At 38.4% G+C, this 18,710-nt stretch overlaps 1 protein-coding gene and 1 non-coding gene across 2 annotated transcripts; both read right to left on the bottom strand.

The window, feature by feature from the left end:
* Positions 1-2,064: 2,064 nt before the first annotated feature.
* LOC135479459 (mannose-P-dolichol utilization defect 1 protein-like) lies at positions 2,065-7,355 on the bottom strand. Its single transcript, XM_064759300.1, has 5 exons — positions 7,243-7,355; positions 6,481-6,546; positions 5,748-5,880; positions 4,298-4,502; positions 2,065-3,406 (listed from the first exon to the last, which is right to left on the bottom strand). Exons 1-5 carry the CDS (start codon positions 7,352-7,354, stop codon positions 3,125-3,127), a joined length of 798 nt encoding a protein of 265 aa, XP_064615370.1. The 5' UTR covers position 7,355; the 3' UTR covers positions 2,065-3,124.
* Positions 7,356-8,010: 655 nt separating this feature from the next.
* On the bottom strand, positions 8,011-8,083 carry Trnav-uac (transfer RNA valine (anticodon UAC)). The gene has a single exon. It is a non-coding gene; the product is annotated as a tRNA-Val (tRNA).
* Between the last annotated feature and the right edge of the window lie 10,627 nt (positions 8,084-18,710).

Here is an 18,710-nt window from a genome sequence, read left to right as displayed (position 1 = left end):
AATGTTTTACCACTGTACTATACGACAGAACCTTTCTTTGAATAGAGCAATTAACAGAAGTAACGCCGAATACTGAAATCATCCATGCAAAAAAAAAGGGAAATGTTCCGGCTCTACGTTGACTGGTTGATGTCATTTAGGGGGCGGATTTTAAGTCGTTATTAGGATTACACTCCCTGGATAGAGCTCAGATTATAGTGCTGAAGATTGGGTAAGACTAGTCCGGGTTCCGAACCTTCGACCTCAAAGTCGAGCACAAAATCATCAGCTATACACAGCGACTCGACCTGCAGGCTTTCCACAAAACTAAAAGGCATAGGCGACCGGTAGACTTTACAACGAACATTCATTACCTTTCTGAACATCATATATGACACAGACCACGTATATCTGAATACATCAGATTGGTGTAGATGTCATTTGGAAAGCGGATTTTAAGTGACAGTAATATCTTTCGTTGGTATCGGGGTTACACTTTCTGGATAATGCACAGATTGTAATGCTGAGAGTGGATTACAGAAAATCCACCTTCTAACTGACATCCACCATCGATTGTTTTACGCCGAGGTCAAGAATATTTAACTTATACGACGCCCGCCAACCCAGGTGAAACCCACGACTATCCGCAGGTTGCTGCAAGACCAAGTAATCTTTAATAACGATAATACTGTTATTCATGACAGGACAACAGTAACAAATAGGCCTAAACCAAAGGCGGAAGCAAGGTACGAATGGTATGAGTAGATGATGCAAATCAGGAATGAATTCAGTGCAACCGTATTACATGATGACAAAATATGACAAATGATAGACCCGATCGCTTTGATGGCCAAATGGTTAGAGCGTCTGCCTCGAAGTGGGAAGATCTGGGATCAAAGCCGTGTCACGTCAGACCAAAAGTATGGTAAATGGCATTTGTTTCTGCCTCGCCTTGGTGCTCAGGACCGGATGGTTAGAGCAAGGAAACGGGACAGGTGGGTCCTGAGTCAGTATACTGTAACTTGTCGGGCATGGACACACCCTGTCGCAGGAAGACACAGTTTTCGGACACACACCTGATGACTCCTCGTCACGTCTGAAAATTTGTTTAACTACGACCTAAACCCAAGCATGCATCTAAACTTGCGTACAAATTTACGAACACGCCCCATGAATTCCCCGAGACATCGCTAATTGTACGTTTCAGAACAAAATGGAGTAAACTGGATTCGATCTATAATCATATACTTATATAATAATCATATAATATATATATGAACTACCTACGAATGGTTTCCTCCCACCATAATGCTGGCCGCCGTCGTATTAGTGAAATATTCTTGAGTACGGCGTAAAACACCAATCAGATAAATAAATATATATGAACTTCTTTATTTGATTGAAGTTTCTCTTTTGCTGCTCACCTCTAAGACGGCTAACTGAAGTCTTGCTTTCAAGCATGTAGCGTCTGATTGTAGCCTGTGACACGTCTCTGATGTGGCATATCACTGGCTGGCTCAGTTGCTTATAGCGTTTCTCTCGCTGGAGCCCATCGAGAGGTTCGATAAGTTTGTCAGGGATACTTAGCGAAAGGGGGGTGGTTTTCCCCGGACACCCCAGCTACCTTCCGCTAAAGCCTGACCACCATTGTATAAGCGCAAAATTAGCTATTTTATTTGACTGTTTGTACTCAATGTGAGTTTTAGGCCTACACATAGACCTACGTGAAGGTGGCCCTCCAACTGCCGGATGACACTTCTGATCAAAAACGGTAGTGGATGCAAACCGGCGAAGTGGAGCTGCTTGCTATGCCACAGTCTTTGCTTCAAGCAGCAGTCAAACTAACAAATGCTGGATTCGAAAATGCAACCGCATTGGTTAGGAGCAGATCGGATTGGCAGAGACCAGCGTTTTCTGCAAAATGAGTTAGCTATATTTTATTTATTTATTTGATTTGTGTTTTTACGCCATACTCGAGAATATTTCAGTTATGCCATGGCCGCCAGCATTATGGTGGGAGGAAACAGCTAGCTAGAAGTTAATAAAACATGGTACATAACACAAAATTATTAATCATATGGGTGTTTTAATATGAACATGTTCACAAACACAGAAATACCTGACAAGGAGATGATCTGGAGTTATATTATCACAAAAATAACATCTTAATTTAAACACGTATATATATTCCTACATATACTTAAATAAACACCTTAAGGCCTTTCATATAAATATAAAAAGTTGGGATTGGAAGAAAATGCATTATTTCAATACATGTAGTAAATCATTTTTAGTGCTCAAATTCAACTGAATTTATCTTAACTAATGATAAAAAGTCTTCACTGATTTTTTACAACGCATTCAATCTACAATAATTACTCAAGTGTGCAGCAATTTTGTGATAAAAGTGTTCTTTACCGTTTGGATTGTAAGTGACCAAATCGAGTGATCAAGGAGGAACTGCAATATTTCAGAGAAGAGGGAAAAATGACTGTCAAATCAGCCAATACATATACTATGACTTTTACTCACGGTTGGTAAGTAAATAAGGCCGAGAGTTAAGAACATACAAAATCTGTAGGTTTTCCTTACTGAAACTTTTCCAAGTAACTGAACATAGAGATGAGGTATGTTTATCATGAGTCATTCATGACAGAGCACGCGAAAAGCAAGCTAACTATGCTGATACAAATACTTTTGCCAGAACACCCCCCTGCTTTGGTCGTTCATGAACATGTATGTTCAAATGTGTGCAACAACAACTTACTGAAAATTATCAAAGGGGTGGACGGGAATGTTTGTGACCGTGCTGTATTGAATACCCTCTTGTTAAAAGCTTTTGAGCATTATCTGAAATAAGGGGAACTGGGTTTTGTTTGATTTTAGTGAAAACAAAAAGGCTTGCTTACCCTTAATTTTGCTTGTTTCCGGGTGGCTATTATATGTGCATCACAATCCATTACCTCATGTCTGACAATCGGCCATTTTACAGTACAATCATAATGTTACGTCCATGCATTTGTTTTGAGAGTATTACATTGACACTGTAGATACATGACCTAACACTGTGTGCAGTTTGTGAATCACTCCCCTATCTTAAAAAAGTGAGCTATTTCATTATATACATACACATTAAAAAAAAAGACTACTCTGTGTAAAGTGGAATCATTTTGTCCACGGTACAGTTATCTCCCCTGTTTACTGTTTCTTCTGTTTGGGGGGGTGACTTCCAGTAATATGCCATCTGAGAAACGATAAGACCGTTACAAGCTGTAGCCACGATGTACGTCAGCACAATAAGTTGGTCCCCAGTTTCCTGAGCAGAAGTGAAAATTCGGGCAACTGATCCCAAAAATAAAAGTCCAACCGTGATGGCAGACAACTGGCCTGTGCTGCTGTTACGATAATTTGTACTGGCCTGGATCAACTGTGAGGCAAACAAAAAAAAAAAAAGAGAGAGCCAGATTAGTTACACTTATACAATGGCACAGGTCAGGTTAATGTGTCATGGAAACCTTGCAGAGTGCACAGGAATGTGTGATGTTGCCACTAGCCAGGCAACTGACAGACCTCGCAGTGAAGTCACAGACAAACCTACAGGATCAGGTTAAGCGCAGTACGTTTGTTATCCTTTGTATTTTACTGGATTTTTGCATAAAGGCAGATACATCAATTAATTCATACTGGTAAGGTAAATACAACAGAGCATACACCTACATGAACCTCTTAATGCATAAACATAGTCAAGTAAAGCCCTGTTCACATGGCATGTGATTTATATATTTATTTTATTTGATTGGTGTTTTACGTCGTACTCAAGAATATTTCATCTTATACCACGGCAGCCAGCATTATGGTGGGAGGAAACCGGGCAGAGCCCGGGGGAAACCCACGACCATCCACAAGTTGCTGTCAGACCTCCACTTACAGCACATGGCATGTGCAATTTGAAATCGAAGAAATGAGGACAAACCGAGTTTGAGGTGCCAAGCACATTTTGGAATACATGTATTTTGTTGCCAGCAGCGGAGTTGCCAGAGCTAGGCCAAATATTCTGCATAATTCTGGGGCCACTTTAACAAAATGTTGTATGTCATATTTCTTGTAACTTTTTTCATAAAAGACATATTCTAGGTTATAGTGTCATAACACAACGTCATTTCAGAGAAAAGCTGAAATTAAAAGTTCAGAGATAAAGTTTTGTGAATGTGGGCCCTGGATGCTTAGTCCTTTGGGCCCTGGATGCTTAGTCCTTTGGGCCCTGGATGCTCAGTTCTTCAGTTTCCTAAGCCACAATGAATACACACATGATACTTACTTTACTAGCTAAAACAATGATTATATTGCTGGCCTGTAGATATGCCAGCAGTGTCAGGGGAGCCATCGGGGACATGAGGTAGGCCATGATGCCGCCATAGACTGCCAGGAAGAGGAAGGCCTGAAAGGCTTGACCACCAAAGAACAGCACGAGGAAGCCTATGAGAACTGTCTGAATGACCAGGAACAAGGCTTCCCCATATGCACTGAAATGAGGGAGGGGAGAGTGTTGTTTACACATGGAATAAATGAAGAGATGCTTGGAGTTTAATGTCGTAATGAACAATTTTTCATTCATTTGACGGCGAAGGGGTCATAAGGTGTGCGTACATATATTGTGCCTTCTTGTGGCAAGGTGTGTCCATGCCGGCAGTGCTGCTGCCACCGAAGTATCATGATGAAGACACCAGACATGACAGCCCACCCAGTCACATTATACGGACACAAGGCCAACCAGTCCTGTTTCCTTGCTCTATCCCTCTCACTGCTGAGTGCCAAGTGAGGCAGCAACAAGTACCATTCTTAAGATCTATGGTATGACCCGACCCAGGTTTGATCCAAGGTCGCAGGCCTTGAGGTGGGCGCTCTTACCATTAGACCACTGAAAGTGGTAGTTACACATGGATATGGAAAGGGAAAAAATAGATGAAAATAGTGGAAAATTACAGATATCTTTATCTGAAAATCCTCACTTCACTGTTGTTGGGAAAAAAAATTTCACTTACACAATGAAAGTCCACTTTCATAGATGGAGGAAACTGGATTGTCTGGGGTAAACCACTGACCTTTGACCTTTGCATCTCACCAGGTAACTGATAAAACTCCTGATGTAAGTCCACAGTCAAGCCGGTTGGAGGTTTGATCTGTTGGTCCACAGGTTATTGGTCATGTACCTGGACTGTCTAGATTGCTCAGTGAAGAACTAGGACTAAAACTGATCGGAAATGATCTCAAAGGCTTTAAATGGTTAAATTGTTATGATTGTACAACTTCATGTAGTTCAGCTTTGTGACTGTTTTATTCAATCAGAACAAAATAAGTACACTTTCCAATCACAAAAGTTCCATTTTCTACATTCTTGAAGCTGGTCACATGTACTCAAAATTATTGCTAAGGTGTCATCAATTTTATTTTGCAAAACTGGAAAAAAAAAAAAATTAAAATCCACCTATTTATTTTGTCCGATCTTAATGTTTTTCATGATTTTCCTGTTTTCTGTGCCTTCTGATAACGTAAATATGTCTTTAATAAGAACAACTGCTGCAACAGTTATATTTCCCACAAATTACATGATTTTTCACCTTTACTTTCATACCCTCCTCCGACATTGAAAACAAACTCACTCTGCCTGTAGAACAAAATTTTAAATCAATAAGGCCTAACACCACAATCAAAAATTCTCTTTTTTAACATCAGTTGACGGACTAGAACAATGAGAAAAGGAGCATTACCTAAAAGGAAAGCTGTGAGCAAATCCATAAGCCGCTGTTGAGGAGATAGCTGCCAGTTCCAGGATGACCCCCACAAAGCTGATTCCCTCTGCACTCTTAGCACTGATTATCTTTAGAATCTGTGGAAGCTTCACTGGAATAAGAAAAAGATAACAATGATGTCACTTTATAGAAGTCAAAATCCACAAAGATATAGAGCAAGAGTTGAGAGCTGTAGAAGAACCTGGGGTGAAACATGATTAAATTTACCATAGGAGAAAGTCAGTTTTTTTCTTGATGTTTTCTCCACTATCAGACTATAAACAGACTCTAATACAATTCTGATCAGAAAGTATATTCTGTATACATATTTATCTATCTGTTATTATACTTATTAATATTGGAAAATAACTGACTGACTGATTATTTCACTGAAGTGTCTAAATCCACACTGGTTTCTAATGATGGTGGTCATTTCACAGGTGGAGGAAATTTGAGTGCTTAGAGTTAAACTATGGGTCAAAAACAAATACATGTAGCTGTCAAACTTTGTCACATTAAAGACGAAGACTTTCACCTGCACATCAAGCTTAAGAATACACAGGAAGTAAGAATATATCGGTGGAAGGCATTCGATTTTCAGCAAACTTCTAAACTGTCATTTAGACTGGAGCTTGAAGAAAATAACCAAGCAGTGAAGAATACATCTGATGAAATGTTTGCTTACCGGTTTTAGACATAGTACACTACTTACCCAGAACTGATCCAAGAATTATGGCAAAACCCAGGGATTTACTCAACACCACCTTTAGACAAAGCACTACAAAACAAATGATGGCACAGCATTGGCACAGTGGTTCTGAAAACGATGGTTAATGATGCTCTAATGTCTGGTCTTCCACAAATGCCTTAAAAGTTATGAAATCCAAACCAGTCCATGCCACATTACGTAGGCCTATTCTTCTAAATCTCATGTGTATGGCGCATACGCGAAATGTTCTAAAATTTAGGACAGATATTAGCAATGTTGAAAGTAGAAAATTGCATTTCTTTACCAGGCTTCTGGTAAAGAAAAGACATGAGCACGTTGTTCATTACAATGTCTAACCATGAGAGAAAACAGAAACTCAATATTCCTGCTAGAATTACATATATACTGACTAAACTGTGCAGACCAGGTGTCCCAAATTTTAGAAGACATAGGGTACATGAACCTGTAGAGAAGTTTGACACGCGAGATTTTGTCCACCCTGATTATTCTGTAAAAGCATCAGTGAAAATTAGAATCTATTGCAAAAATGGATTTTCGGCTAGGGAGACGACTGTGTGGGTAAACACGAATTGCTTCTATAAGTTTAGAACATGTCGTCCACGCACAATAGCTTATAAGTTATAGTATCAAAGCACCGTTGCAGTTACACGCAACAACAACAACATTAGGAGTTCATCGACAGCATTGTTTAAGGCGTATCGTCGGGGCAATAGAGCAAAGCACAAGGCAACTTTGTTTTCTTACCATTAAGGAAATCGAGGTCGATGAAAAATCTGTCGTAACACGGTTGTGGAACGACAATTTGGACCCATGGTTCCAAAACCGAAGGAATGATGCTAGTCGCTGTGTTCTCCATACTGGTCGAAGGGCAGTAACTCGTCCAACCCTGAAGCAACGTGGACTTTGGTGTACATTGTGACAGCTGGCAAAAAAAAAAAAAAAAAAAAAAAAAAAAATGGCCACACGGCCAGGCAAGTTTTTAAGGCAACCGCGAGTTCCTTGGACCTAAAGGGATAATGTCTTTGTTGATGTATATTTACTGAAGGAGGGACGTGTCGCATAAGTGCATTTGTATTTACGACACACTGAAATGTTTTGAATAGCTCTTAAAATACCCCGTAGGCCTTAGGCAAAGGACATGTACATCTAAGCTCCGACTTATATTGGTCGCCGATCCAGGGACTCACTGTGTAGGCCTACATATATGTGTAGTCCTACTCGTATAAACATTTTTATAAGCTAAGTAGGCCAAGGCTTGTGAAATCATTCTCCACGTTTGCAGCAATATCTGTTTATAGTATTTTTTAACTACATGTGCCGTGTATCACCGAACATCAAAGCGGTTGTTGTAAATATTGGGTTGGTGTCTACAGCCTGTCAAGCAAGATCATAAATGTTTATTTCTCATTTGCATATTTATCTACGATGCTCACAGAAAACAAACATTATGCGCTCTTTCATTGTCGTGCACTTTTCATCAACACCAGACAGGCCTGAGCAAAAAAGACGGGGAGGTTCTGGCGAGGTTCGAACTCGCGACCTTCTGCGTGTAAAGCAGACGTGATAACCACTACACCACAGAACCTTGACGTGCAGAGTGTCCCAATATTATAACGACATTCTATTATACAGTGGCGAAATACCGAGAAGATTTCTTTTCTGCATTTTTATGTATAATTGATGTGAAAAACAATCCACGGTTGTCAGTGATAGTCGGTAGACGTCGTTTCATGAGAATAGTTCCTATGTTAATCATGTCTTTTTATTTTTTTTTTAATCTTACCAAAGTTGTCTCCCTTACATCGGTCCGTTACATTGGCTGGAATGACCCAGCCATGCATGCAGTCAGGTAAGCCAGCTGTTCTCCGTTAGGTTTTGAGGTCCAATGCCAGATTGGTTATATTTCAGCCATGTCGTGTCGAACAAGATTTCACCGATACTCTGGAATAAAATTATTTTTGAATTTGTTTATGTACAGAAGACTCAGCTTCATCCTGTAGGTCATTAAAGCCTACGCAGACAGCTCTACATACGCTTATTCAGTTCAAGGGCCCTTCGTTCTATAGACGATGTTACAGTAGGCTTACGTAGGCCTGAAAGAAAGAAAGAAAAAGAAAAAAAAAAAAAAAAGAAAAAAAAAAGAATGGATATGGGCCTATAGGCCTTTGCATATAGCCTATGGCCTACATAGGCCTTAACACCTGTCATTAAAACACAAACAAACTTAAAAGTTCATACCATGAATTTAAACCTTTCAAACTGCTCACTGCCAAAGTAGCGAGATGTGGATTTGAACTTACAACCTCAAAGGGGTCTGATTGCGCTTTGTATACATTTGTAGGCTACATGTAGGCCTACGAGAGGACTTCTGTCATTACCAATTAGGCTTAAACCACTGTCTCGCTCATATATATATATATATATATATATATATATATATATATATATATATATATATAATATATATATAGGCCTATATGTAGGCACATGTCCTTAACTGTGATAATTACACATATATAGACCGTTGTTTTTCTCTCTTTGTTTCGTTTCTCTATTTATCAGTATTATTATTGTTAAACTATCTAAGTATCGCGCCAGATTGATTCTCATACCGGTATCTCGTGGACGGATGCACCTAGCCTATCTATAGGCCGTACGTGGGAAGGTTTGTCAGCTACCTGCGGATGGCCGTGGGTTTCCCCTGGAGCTCTGCCCGGTTTCCTCCCATCATATAGTGCTGGACACCGTGGTATAAGTGAAATATAGTTGAGTATGGCGTAAAACACCAATCAAATAAATAAATAAATAATCCGCAGCAACCTGCGGATGGTCGAGGGTTTCCCCCCGGGCTTTGTCCGGTTTTCACCCACCATAATGCTGGCCGTCGTAGTATAAGTGAAATATTCTTGAGTACGGCGTAAAACATCAATTAAATAAATAAATAAATAAATAAATAAATAAAATTCTATTACCCTTCGATTCCTTTTTATTACACACAACGCACTGCTTGGCTCTGTGCCAAGTGCACATTATCTGCGTCGTTAGATACCCACCATCACGAGACAGAAGCGTTTGACTTCTGGACGGGTTTATTGTAGTTCTATGGGTGGATAGAGGTAGTTGTTTACATCGAATAAAGCAGACGACAAATATAAACCAAGAAACAAAATGGCTATATTTTCTGTCGGAGCGAACGTTTGTTTTAAAGAAGAAAAGTATCAGGTTACAGATAATTTAAAGCCCATAGGGACGTTTGAATGCTACACAATCGAGATAATAATGGTTTCACGGAAAGTTGTTTTTTTTATATACGGACCTGATAATTCTTCCTGCGAGTCTTTCTTCCTCGGGCTTCACCTTCGACCTGAAATATAAACTCTTCCACATCGATCTGATGTAAAACTACCGTTAGACTACCATGACGCGAACATTATTTCTTAAGGATACATGGAAAGGTGCTATAACTAAACAAAGAGTTTGGTTGTAAGGAAAATGAAGAAACGTGTGTCAAAAACTGAGAAAAAAAAATATTCATAATTGAAAAATATATATAATTTTTAATTCTTTCGTCAACGATGAACATGCTGGGAACCTCGGACCAGATTAGCGCCCCCATCAATTTCGGCTTTTTCCGTAACAAAATTATCTTGACAGCTACATTCATATTGCCGTTGATGTCAGCATAGCAGGTTACTTATATTCTGGACTGGACCGCTGGGGCCGCAAGTAAATGGTAGTTTTAAGCCATTTTTAAGCTCTGACAAAAGCTGTTTTTCTAGTTTTAGATGTTACATATACCCTCTAAGAAGAGTTGGTTCTTCAAGACACCCGAACTGGTTCTTATTTGGCATGCTACACAGGTGGAACCAAAGTTAGAACCAAACAAAGAACCAGCCCCATAGACATTGTCGATTGTTTACCCCGTAGCAATCTGGGCCCACTTTCACGAAGCTTTCTTAACGTTACGAGCACATAACTACCAGTGGGCAATACGTTGACCCCAGATGCCACGGGTTCGGATCCAACTCTAGCCGCTTCGGCTGTACGTTCATGGCTTAAGGTCAGGTAGTTCACCCCTTGCACTCCGCTGCCCCATGTGCCCATAAAACTGTTTTACACGAATAACAGGACGGAGTTAAACAACAGTCAGACGGATGGATACCTAAAATATTTCTATATAAGATTATGACAAGTCTAACTCCGAGTTATGTTTTTTTGTGTCCAGTATGCATACTTGCCGTTTAAAAAGGGGTGCAAATTTTAATGTAATATTTAAATGTACAATAAAGAAATAATTTATTTCATTGCCTTTTGAATTTTGTACATTGTTCAGATGTATTTCAAATGAGTTACTTAACGTTGATAAATATATGAGATATTAGGCCATAGATTTATAAACATATTGGGGCGGGTCAGTTCACCACATCCTTTATAACAGCCATGTCTGAGAATAATTAAGATAGTTTTATGTTTAAAAAGGGCGATAAAGGTAATTATTAAATAACGAAGCTACGGGTTACATAAACATGTATAACGGCTTTTCAAAAGCTTAACTGAATGAAAATGGAAGAAAATAATAGGGATTTACTTCAATATATATTAATTATTATAGTTGTATATTAACACGACTTCACGTTTTTGCTGCAGCTGTCAGTTAGGCCTTGTTGTATATATATGTATATACGAACAGCAAAAAGGTAAACGTCGTTTAAAATACTCGTGTAAACTATCTTGATTTGCTCCGGTCGTATGTGGGAAGGTCTGTCAGCAGTCTGTGGATGATCGTGGGCTTCCCCCGGACTCTGTCCGGTTTCCTCCCACCATAATGCTGGTCACCGTCGTATAAGTGAAATATTCTTGAGTACGGCGTAAAACACCAATGAAATAGATAAATGAATAAGTATTAATTATTATAGTTGTACATTAACACGACTTCACGTTTTTGCTGCAGCTGTCAATTGGGCCTACTTGTGTATATATGTATATGCAAACAGCAAAAAGGTAAACGTCGTTTAAAATACTCGTGTAAACTATTTTGATTGGAAAACACGTTTCACAATGACTTGTTGACATTTCGTATATTAGAGTGACGTAAACCGTTTTACTGTTATGCTAACTGCTCCACATATTAACAAAGTGATGACAAGTTCATCAGCTTGGGGAGCATGTATAGGGTCGAGTGATTGAGATGCTTTTCGTTGAGGGTTTTAAGCCGTGGGTTTAAGCCTATTCTTGAATAGTCAGTTTTGTGGGTTCCCTAGCTTCCGTTGTTCTCTGGTGCTCTCTTAACAAGGTGGTCTCGCGTGAAATTTAATAGAGATCACTTGCAGTATGAAGAGCACGCCAGTGTTTTGCCAAAGGTCGGTGGTTCAGTCCGAGGACTCCGGCTTCCTCCACTCATTAAATTTGTCGCCATTCATGGTTTCAGTGAAACAGTCCTTGGTATGCATTGCATACAACTGGTCATTTTTGTGGGCGGAGAAAATCGGAGTGCCAAGGGAAAATTACCAACGTGTGGCTAATTGCAATTAACAAATTCCCTGCCCCAGGAAGGGTTTGAAGCCGCGTACCTCGTGTATCCTGGCTAACGAAAGGCAAACGCCCCTTTTGAGGAATATATTTGGCTGTTGGATCTAATTTAAACTTATATTGTATGTTTACAAGATCATTGGTAAATAAAATGAATTCACATGTCTTATATGAGCAGTTCTTTGAAAAAATATTAAACAAAAGTAAATTAACAAATAAATAAATAAATAAAAAGTGTCGTCTTGAAACGAGATATTCTACTTTCATATGAGATGATGGAAATAATTTCTGAATATAAGATTCTTTTTTTTCTTTTTCCCCCTCAGAAAGGCCTATACACAGTTGGCTTTTCAATATTAGTTGTTGGTAAATACAATAATTGGGTGATTTTTTTAAAAAATTTATTTAAAAGAACTCTTTACCATAGAGAAATGTAAACCATATTGTCCTTTTGGAGTATTGTCCTTTTGTCTGTAGTAAGAGATGTGAGGTTTGTGATCTGGGCGTGCCGTCAATTTTCATGTAGTTTGCTTTTTTTTCGGTCAAGGGATTACACTCAAAAGGGAATTGGCTTTAGTTCACTTGACCAGTAAGGTCATCTCGAGAATGTTCATGAGAGATCCACAGACATGTATGTATATATAAATGGGTATATATATATCTCACTCTCTTCACGTGAATAGAATGGATGTACAAACTCATATATATAAAAATATAGGTATACATATAACAATAACTACTTGTTGTCAAAAGGATCAGTGTACCTCGACATAATGAAAAGAGAAAAAAATATCAATCCAATTCCAAAGGGAGAGAAAGTCCCTTTTTTCCAGATGTGAATGTCGCATTAAAAGGTATACCAGATCAAACATAGGTTTATGAGTTGCCTTGCTTTTGTATCCGGTGTCAGTGTGATATCTAAAAACCATATTTACTGATGCGAGGCTTGGTGTTTGTACTACACCCTCGGGTCTGTATATACGGCTCTGTCTGGATACAGGACTGGTGAAAATGGGGCGTGGTCCAGAGATACCGCGGGAGAAAAACGGGAAATGCTGACTGCATGGATGGATTCAGGTAAGTGTTTGCATTTCATTGGATAGCCACGTCTGCGCTGGGTCACTAATGGTCGCATAGAATCCGGGAGAAAGGGTTGTCGCTTTCACAGACTTGCCCCATACAGCGTGGTGACGGGCGCATGACGTCTTCTGAATGACCCTTCATGGATTAATTTCACGCTTTAACGCTTTGGCTGAAAACTCTCTAACTTTCACCAGCTTTTGTCGATCTTTTTCCCCCAAGCCTGTGCAAACAGCTGTTCCATTTCACTCTACATTTCGCTTCCGTCATTTTTTCTCTCTCGCTCTCTAGATTTTTAACCAATAGTTGTGCAAAATTGTCTTTTCAATACAACACCCAACACTCCAAAGTTCAAATCGTCGAGATTCGGGTCTGCAGACTCCTACATGCAGAAGTTACACACACACACACACACATATACACACACACAGATAGTACAATTATGTTGAACACGTTCACAGGAGAAATGGCAAAGGGAAATACAGAACTATGATCCATAATTACAATTCTAACAAAAATCTCAAACGCGTGACATCCAAAAGATCTCGGGAGCACGACTTAATGAAATGAAGTAACTGAAAAACACAAATGATGGTTTTGTACGATGTAAGAAGTTTTCCAAATATTCAAATATTTTTACTCACATATAAAGATAAAGATTTTGATGAGTACATTGAAAATCGGAATTTGGGTCTAAATTGGTATATTAGATATGGAATTCACAACTGCGGAGAATTTTCTAATTAGAACTTATGGAATTTATTTGTTTCGTAAAGTTTAACAATTCTGTGCAGTACCTGCATGTATCTATCCTGGGGAATGGAACGAGTATGTATGGTATGTGTATAAGAACTTCAAAGGCTACTCACTTCGGAATGTTTATCACTGTGCGCCGGACTTGACCAGGATTAGCGGTTATGCAGTTACTTGGAAAACGTGGCATGTTTTCATGTATGGCATGTGTGGGAGAAGGAAACCGGCGTGCTCGGAGTAAACCACCCAACTTTTGCAAGTAACTGACGATCTTAACCACGTTTGACAAACATATTGTCATGTCTAAAACCCTCACTATATACCCGCTTCAGTGCATGCCGTTAATTGTCAACGTTTCGAATTCGTCACATTGATGAAGACCGAAGGTTTGTTCCCAGAAAGTATAAAAAGTCTAAAACTATCCCTGAAGTTTGGTATGAAGGAGGAAAAGTACACTAATGTACATAGGGTGAGGTTTATTTCGGACGTAATCCAGAATTTTAGACTGCATGCATTTCATAAAAATTCTCTTCTTGTCAGAGCATGACTTACTATTCAGGTGGATATGGAGCAGACTTTATGAATTGGCACTTAACAAGTGTTACAAAAGTACTTGTTATCATCGTGAAAGATTTTACAGCAATTTTTTTATGTTGTTTGTTTATTTATTTGATTTGTGTTTTACGCCGTTGTCAAGGATGTTTCACTTATACGACGGCGATTAGCATTATGGTGGGGGAAACTCACGACCATCCGTAGGTTGCTGACAGACCTTCCCTAGTACGAGCAATTTTTTTATATCTTGTTCTATATACCTGTATGTATTTGGTTATCATGCGGGCGTAAACGTACAAAGGTCTGCACCAACCTGCAAATAGTCGTGAGTTTCCTCCTGGTTCTGACCGCTTTTTCTTCCCACCATAATGCTGGCCGTCGTCGTATAAGTAAAATATTCTTGAGTACGGTGTAAAACACCAATCAAATAAATCAATGCATTTTGAAGACGACATCAGTACCATATGTCGTCGTAAAGTCTGTAAGATTATCAGTGTTCTGAAGCCCCTTTACCAGTATATATGATTCAAATGCTTCGATTACAAAACTCAGCTTTAAATTTTCAGTTCTAGAATATGGTATATAGGTATAAAACAAGTTCAAATTCACAAAATTTGCAACATCGCACAAATGTATCCATGTCGTCTATCACACAGACCACACGTTAAGCTACAGAACGACACAGAACGCTTTAAATCTCGTGGTAGCTATACAACAGAATCCCATGTCATTCAAATCTGGTGTTCATTTAAATCAATGGCAATGCCATTTACAAAATTAGTCTTTCATTAAACAAGATAAACATTCCCAGCGTAAAGGACTATAGAATGCTATAATTATATTCAAGGTTTGTTCGAACCTGAGTTATAGCAACTTGAACACTTCCCATTCGCTAATGCTTTTGCCTTATTTTTATTTTACTGTTTTAATTCTTGAATGTTTCAGAAACCTATTTATGAATATATTTCAAATATCTTTCAAGCGAGATATGCTCAGTTGTATAAATGCAGCTTACATAAACCCACAGTAGATTTAATAGTGTTTAACTCAAAGGTGGACTTCTTTGACCACGACTGTAAGTGGGAAGGCCTGTCAGCAACCTGCGGATGGTCGTGGGTTTCCTCCCGAGCTCTGCACGGTTTCCTCCCAGCATATAGTGCTGGACACCGTGGTATAAGTGAAATATAGTTGAGTATGGCGTAAAACACCAATCCAATAAATAAAAAAATAAATAAATAATGTTGGCCTGTAGTCTGTCAGACTAATATGGATCCCATACAACAGTTATACATGCCCATGCATCTGAGCTGGTAGGGTCAATTGTTGTCATACGATATTTGTAACGCAATAAAAACCCTTTTCGGTGAGAGTGAAATGAGTGAAGTGTACATGTTTGTGACACACATGCTTGACACTGGTGAGCTGAATAAGACAAGTCTATGTCTATGTTCTCACGCATTAATCTGCGTGAAATAAGTGTCATATCATACCATACTACTAGAGCTTTTTAAATAATAATAATAATAATAATAATAATAATAAACAATGTTTTTTTTTGACAGTTATTCCTTAGAATACCATACTGGTTTATGTTTTAGTTTTGTTTGATTGCCATTTCGGTCGTAAACAAAAATGTGTCACTCATACGACTGGGATCTGGTCCATGGGGTTCAGGAGAAATCCATCGTTCGTCTATAACGGACTTAAACCCACAGCCGAACCACTGCATGAAAGTTGCGTCGTAGCCCATATGATTTATTTATTTTATTTATTTATTTATTTGATTGGTGTTTTACGCCGTACTCAAGAATATTTCACTTTTACGACAGCAGCCCCAAACCTATAGAAAAACAACGCTTCATGCCTCTGAGGAGTTGAATTTCTTAGGTCGACTTTATGCATTACTGAACTAAATATATTGCTGTCAGTTAACATTACACTAGTAGCATTTCCATGCTGATTTTTTACAGGACTACGAAATCGTAAAATTCCTCTACTTCAAGTATTTCCGCTCTCTTATACTGTGATATGGACATGGTATATGGAAAGCATTTTACGTTTTTTTAGTATTATTTCCATGATTTATGTGTTAAGTACAAGACTTTGCGACTTCGCCATGGTGTATTTTCCCATTCTTATGCGGGAGAGATCTTTTTAAATATATATAAACTGAAAATATTTGTCGTAAATCTGAGAATTCAGTCATTCCGTGTGTGGAATTTTTTCGTAGCCATATAGTGAGACCATAAATTTTCGTCATTTACGGACGAAATTGTTCGTAAGTACGACGTATTTTGGAAATGCTTATTATGCTATGGCCGGAGATTCATTGAATATGTAGGCCTACTTTCTTCCAACAATATGGCACAAAAATCTGTGGGTTATACCAAAGGTCGGTGGTTTTTACCCATCGCTTCGGTTTCTTCCTATACCACCACACCGCCTGCCATTGTAGCAGTGAAAAATCCTAGATAAAGTATGGCGTTATTTATTTATTTATTTGATGTTTTACGCCGTTCTCAAGAATATTTGACTTATACTACGGCGGCCAGAATTGTGGTCTGGCAAACCCCAGGGTGGAAACGCACGACCATCCGAAGGTTGCTCGAAGACCTTCCCACGTACACCTGAGAGGAATTCAGCATGAGATGGATTTGAACTCACATGAGTATGGCGTTAAACAATCATCAAACAAATGAATAAATAAATAAGTTAATTCGCGGAGGTTAAAATTATTATTTACGACTATGGGCTATAAAGTGCTTGTTTATCTCATTAAATGAACCTGTTTCTTTTAACAAAAATTCGGTTGTCGTATTCAACATATTGTCTTGTTAAGTTTAGCACAATGGTTATTTACTTGACGGGTGTTTTACGGCATATTCAAGGATATAATGCAATGTTTATGTTGAATTAATAGAATATGTGTATTACATTACATTCAATCTGCTGCAAAAGCAGAAATCATTCTGCCATTACTCAGACAACAGACATTCTGTTATATCTGTTAAACTCTCAGATTATTTTCTTGAGAGTACCGCTATCCGCACCTAATTCATTGACATATAATGTGTATTCAAGTCTACCTTTTACACTGGCTCGGCTTTAGGTCGGTGCCCAGACGCTTGTAATTTATTTCGAGAGATTAAAAGTGTTTTCCCACACGATCTTACCCAGGGCCCTCTATTCAATGGATGAGTCCTGCATGCGAAGTAATACTGAGACATACGCGCGGCACAAAAGGCAAACCAAATAATTAAATTCATCAATGCTGAAATATTAAAGGGGTCCTATGGATACCGCTGAACAAGTATTTTTTTTGTTGTTGACGTTTTTCTTTCTGAAACCTAAAGCAGTGGTTCGCTTGTATGATACACCACTGGTTTTATATGATGTTAAACCAATACGTATAATTTCAGGTGATTTTAAATTTAAATAGCTCACTTTATTTCGGATGAAATGTCACACGTTTAATATCTTGGTATATTTATTCGGTGCATAATTTGATATGTCGACAATAAAATCTCGTCAAAGAAAAGGAAATTGCACACTGGGTACATGTAACATGAGGAAATAAATTCTCCTTAAACGTTTTATGACTTACAGGACTACAGGGCTATACGTGAAGGCTGAAACCAAAAAACGCAATAAAATATTAATTTCATTCTGTTTAAGTGAATCTCCTCTTATACAGTGTATGTCAGCAGGTTTCTTAGTTACCCTGCTAGACATGATAGTTTCCCTAGGAGCCCTCCGCTGACTTCCTACATACACCCAAAACCTTGAAGACACTAGACCGGGAATTATTTCTCAAACAATCTTTATATTCGCTAATCAAATGAAGTGTTCCGTATTTATCAAGAATATCTAAAATTATTGTCATTTACTAAAAATTCAGGCCTCTAGACTACTTGTACTATTTACAGTGCTAAAATGATTTTAAATTTTAAAAAAATTATAATGCGACCCGCATGATAAATTTCAGGAACTTCATTGGAGATTTTGATGGTAACACGATATTTTGTGAAACGTAGTTATTTTGGGATGTTCTAAATAGAAATGATATTAAAAATTCGTCAGTTTTCGCACCTTTGTTCTCGTATAATTAAAACACATGTAGTCTCACTGAGTATGTTGCGTAAAGAAGCAGATCAAATAAGTAAATAAACAAGTAAGAAAACAACAAAATTTAGTTTAAAAATTGTTTGTAATTACAAAGAAATCTTGAGCAGGTGCTCGCCCGATAAACGCGGCTGCGTATAGAGAAGCTATCCCAGATTAAACGGACTGAATTG

Source organism: Liolophura sinensis, chromosome 12, assembly GCF_032854445.1.
Source record: "Liolophura sinensis isolate JHLJ2023 chromosome 12, CUHK_Ljap_v2, whole genome shotgun sequence".
Taxonomy (NCBI): Eukaryota; Metazoa; Mollusca; class Polyplacophora; order Chitonida; family Chitonidae; genus Liolophura; species Liolophura sinensis.
This window is presented reverse-complemented; position numbering and strand designations above follow the sequence as displayed.